The sequence below is a fragment of the Capsicum annuum genome, chromosome 9 (genome assembly GCF_002878395.1).
Source record: "Capsicum annuum cultivar UCD-10X-F1 chromosome 9, UCD10Xv1.1, whole genome shotgun sequence".
Lineage (NCBI taxonomy): Eukaryota > Viridiplantae > Streptophyta > Magnoliopsida > Solanales > Solanaceae > Capsicum > Capsicum annuum.
The window spans coordinates 205,859,839-205,864,546 of record NC_061119.1 but is presented as its reverse complement, the minus strand read 5'-3'; the positions used below and the strand labels follow the sequence as shown (position 1 = coordinate 205,864,546).

The 4,708-nt window shown below is 35.3% G+C and overlaps 1 protein-coding gene across 1 annotated transcript; it reads right to left on the bottom strand.

Moving 5' to 3' along the window:
• Positions 1-1,651: 1,651 nt before the first annotated feature.
• LOC107841957 (uncharacterized isomerase BH0283) lies at positions 1,652-4,708 on the bottom strand (the record flags this gene model as incomplete). The annotated part of the gene is given in 6 exon segments (XM_016685794.2): positions 1,652-1,986; positions 2,092-2,175; positions 2,420-2,581; positions 2,832-3,128; positions 4,263-4,460; positions 4,574-4,708. Coding segments are annotated over 6 exon segments (879 nt in total). The 3' UTR covers positions 1,652-1,878.

The window sequence follows — 4,708 nt, the reverse complement described above, 5'->3', positions numbered from 1 at the left end:
GGGGCAAATGATCTATACTACGTCACAGGGCCATTGCCAGCATATAATCCCCAGTTTCAGGGCAACATATGTCCCATATCAGCAAAACACGATTTCGAAAAATGAGTTATCTGAACTCATGCCTTCTTCGAGTAACCATCTAACTCTCTTTAAGCCCATTTTTAACTCTTTAAAACCATGCTTCCTGCTCATAACATTATTTACTTTCATATTAAGGGCATTTCATAATAGGTATCGTCATATCTAGACTTGCAAGCCACATTATCTCATATCAAAGTCATAGTCCTTCTCATTCAAAATACATTAGTGGCTACCAAAAGATTCATCAAATCACATGAGAGTTCTAATTTCAAAAGTATATGAAGACTTATGTAAAACACTTTCTTTTGAAGACTTTAACACATGGTGGCCAGTTCTTTCATTAATCACATGTAATTTCTTCATTAGGACACAATAGCCTTTAGCATGAGAAATGCCTCTTTGAAAATGTGCAAATTACAGAGGTGATATAACGTTTTAAGGCCCCTTTATTCGTCCAAAAAGGATTAGGAACGGTTTTGAAATGATAAAAGACCTTAATGCCCTTAAATTAAATCAAAACGAAGCAACTTTTGATGCTTGGGAGGGGGTCCGTGTCACGCCCCTATCGCAGACCACAAGGTTGCAGATCCTGGATAGTATCTCACTAAAACACTAATAACTTTTGACTCCGAACTCGGATTTACAAACGGTCGGTTGTGTTGAAAAGAAGACTCGAAGATCCTTAATTGTGATATATAATGGGCACAAAACTCCTTATATTCTAGGAGTAATGGTCGCTGGAAGTTGACCAAAGTAAAAACATCAACTAAAATTCAATCGGTTGGAAGGTGCTCAACTTAACTTTGAGCTAGGAGATTTGTATGGCGTATATACATCCCCAAAGATGTTCCGACAGTAAAGCATTGTTATTCACACTTATTTCTAACTAGAAATCATTGGGTTATGAAGTTGGATTAATCGAGAATAGCAATTTCTAGAAAATTAAGGGGAATGGTTTATTCTCTCTCTGTTTCAAAATTGTTGGCCGTCTTTCTAAAAATATTTGTCTCCAATTTAGTTATTCATTTTATGAAATTATGAGAATTTTATTATGTTCTTTTATTACTACCCCTATCATTAATTACTAAATAAAGTGTGTATACTTAAATTTTTTTATAATACTTCTTACTTAACCGATAACTTTGATGAGAGCAAGTGCAATGACAAGCCAAATGCGCAAATGTATTCCTTGTTTAAAGAGGAGAAATTGATGAACATCGTTACATAGCAATGTTAAAACTTAGTGCTAAGACTACTTATTTTGGAAACTAAAATGGAAACAATTAAACAACTTATGTTAATGGTTAGGTTAGATGCACGCCACAGGTTCGAACCCTGCCTAGAGAAAGGTAGAAGAGTGAGCCCATTAACCATCATGTTATGAACCTTGCACAACTTGTCGAGTTATCAAAAAAATATTAGTACTGAAAACCGAACACATTAAATAACATCCTTAAAAAAGAGTAGTTTTCCACGATTTCACATTGACAAGACACTAGGCACTACTTGTAGGTATTCTTAATATAGACATCTCAATTAATGAGCTTCCATCTCTGTGATCTGATGACGGTTGACAAACTGAAGATGTTACTTTATTAATGAAAGCAAAGCACAGAATAGATGTTTAAACACACTAGACTTACAAAAACAGAAAAATGCTCCAAAAGTCATAATGAAGTACAAACCAAAAAACAATTTAAGACTTTAAAGAGTTGGACACATGCTTCCATTTCACCATATTATTAAAGTTTTGTGATTGTGGCAGATGAATAGAGATCATGGACTTCAACTGCTACATTAAACTAGAAGAGAACCTTCCATGACTGCCACAGCTTTCCCTCTCAGAAATACCCTCTGCTTCTCCTCGTCTAGATGCACTTTCACTACACCTCCTCTAGGTGATGCCTGAACCACGTAACAATACAATCAATTGAACAAATAGAACTATGTAGTCTCTGCTTTTTGGTGCATGCTTGGGGGATGGGGTAGTTTTGAAGAAAAAGCAAGTACCGCTAAAGCGACAAAGTCACATTTGCCAAGCTTTTTGCACCAATAAGGAGCCAAGGCACAATGAGCACTTCCACAAACAGGATCCTGAAAAAATTTTATTTGGAAAACAAAAAAACGTGCAAGAAGAGAACACGTGAGATAAAATACATCATACCAACATGTTAATGTTTCCATCTCTATTTGTCGAAGATAATGATAAGTAATATCTATATGATGACCTTAATTATCTAGGTTCTGAAAAATTCAGCACTACCCCTTTCAGTGATTATGATCTGCTTGAATGCCATATTATACCAGCTCACATTTTATTCTTAGTTGTGGCAATTACCTCATTGATACCCAACTTTGGGCAGAAGAAACGGCTATAGAAATCAAAACCAGAACCATGTGGTGCAGGTCCAGTTATGATGATTCCTCTGCCAGGGCAATTTTTTATTTGATCGATCTGAGGTTGGCATTTGGCCACTGCCTCCCCTGATGAGAGCAAAATCTGCAAAAATGTCATGAAATTATTTTCATATGCCTAAAAAGGGATAAATCTAATTAGCTTTGCCTACCATGCCATCTCATGGGATTGAAAGAAATTTCCTAATCCGTTCCTCTAAAATATGAAACGGAAATTCTTTCTTACATATGCTTCACATTTGTATCTTTGTAAAGGAGACTTGCACGAATTGCGTTTACATGAATTTTTGTCTTTATGCATTAGTGTAAAAGTAAAGACCAAATTAAATACGTACTAAATGGTCACCCATCAATGTCTCATTGATCTCAACCACGGATGCACCATTCAAGCTTTTTGAAATTGCAGGAACATCATTAAAGTTGGTCTCAACTACTTGGACAACAGGAAAATCCAATTCAATTGAATAATCTTTTTGCCAATCATCCTGAGAATTTAAAGCTTTGGTTTCTAGTACTCTTTTTGCAATTAAAATTCCCGATCTTGATAAAAACTCAACAGTATCAGATTTAACAAGGCCATAGGCAAATAGAATGTGTGCAGCTGCTAGCGTTGCATGTCCACATATTTCGACCTGCAAGCAGTTAATAATGTTTCAAATGAAATTTCTTGCAAAAAAACAAATTGCTTGGAACACATGTACTCATTTAGAAGGAAAACTAAGGAAGAAAACATGGTTTTAGCATTTCAAAAGGTGCTAAACGAGGCATAAAGTCGAGTGAGCATTCGCTCGGCTAAGATGCTCTTTATTCATTTTAATTTTTCCTTAAACAATTTCAACTTCATCGATTTTCATTTCTCTTAGTTCTCCAGTAACAAATTTTCACTAAGACAAGCTCTAAACTTTATTCTCTAGCTAGTTTCTCCCATTAACAAATTTTACCAATTAACTAAAAGGGTCAAAAATACGAATCTACTTATGAAAATTGGCTAACTTTAACTTCGTCATACTATCTGGCCAAATATATACGTTTCCATCTATACCCTTCGTAAATTAAAGCCCACTATTCTAACAACCCGCCTGCTCTGCCGCATCTTAACAAAAACCGACCCAAAGAAATATACCTACACATCTCACTAAATTAACCCTAACCCAATTAGTGCTTCTGGGACTTTCCATCCATTTGATGAAAAGCAATAATAAGCGACCAATAATATCATAGGGTTGCAATGCTGATGCTACTGACTCTAAGTCAACTCCTCAGAATAATGTGAGTGGTGAGGATGTCTTGGCGAGGGAAGTTCCCCAAGACCTTGGATTTTAGGCATTGTTAGACATTTGATCACAAAAGTGAAATCTTTAGCTCAGATCTATAGCTGAACACAGAAATGCTAGCTAGAAGAACCCTCACAAAATCAAGGAAGGAAGAGATTTTATAACCTACCCTGTAAAATTAAAGAGGGTTTTACACCTTGACAACATTTTGAAGGAAGATTTACTAGTAGAACCCTCTCTTCTCTCTCAAATCTCCATTAACAACCTCTCTTCGCTAATTTTATCTCTAACTTCTCCTACTAATGACTTTATACAATTTCAGTACCATAAAAAGAAGGGTAAACTAACAAGCTTTGCATGTTCATTTTGTGCCTTCTTCCTAGTGTTCAATCAGAAAGTGGAATAAAATTAAAACTAAAACTGGAGATTAATTTTAATTCATGACAAAGAGTCGTTTGAAGATTGAGAAAACAAAGATAGAAGAAGTTAAACCTCATCAACTGGAGTGAACCAACGAATCCTAAATCTAGGATTTGTCATTGTGGATTCAGTAAGCGGAGTGAGATAACAAGTTTCAGAGATATTGAACTCCGCAGCAACAGATTGCAACCATTTGTCATCTTTGTCTTCCTCCAATAAGCACACAGCTGCTTGGTTCCCTTTGAATGCTGTGTTAGTGAAAGCATCTACCTGAGTAAGTTAAGTTACACAAACCAAAGAATATGTAATTAATTAGTTTACTAAGTGAATAATGAAAATAATCAGTAGCATTCAATTTAGTGTGGATTAATGAGAGAGATTACCACAAAGTATTTCACCAACTTTTTAGCCATTGTACGAAACAAACAAGATTAGTCAAGGAATTAGTTAGTAGTCTGGTATCAACAATGCCATCCTTTGTCCATTTTATAGCTAAAAGAAAAAAAGAAAAAGAAAAA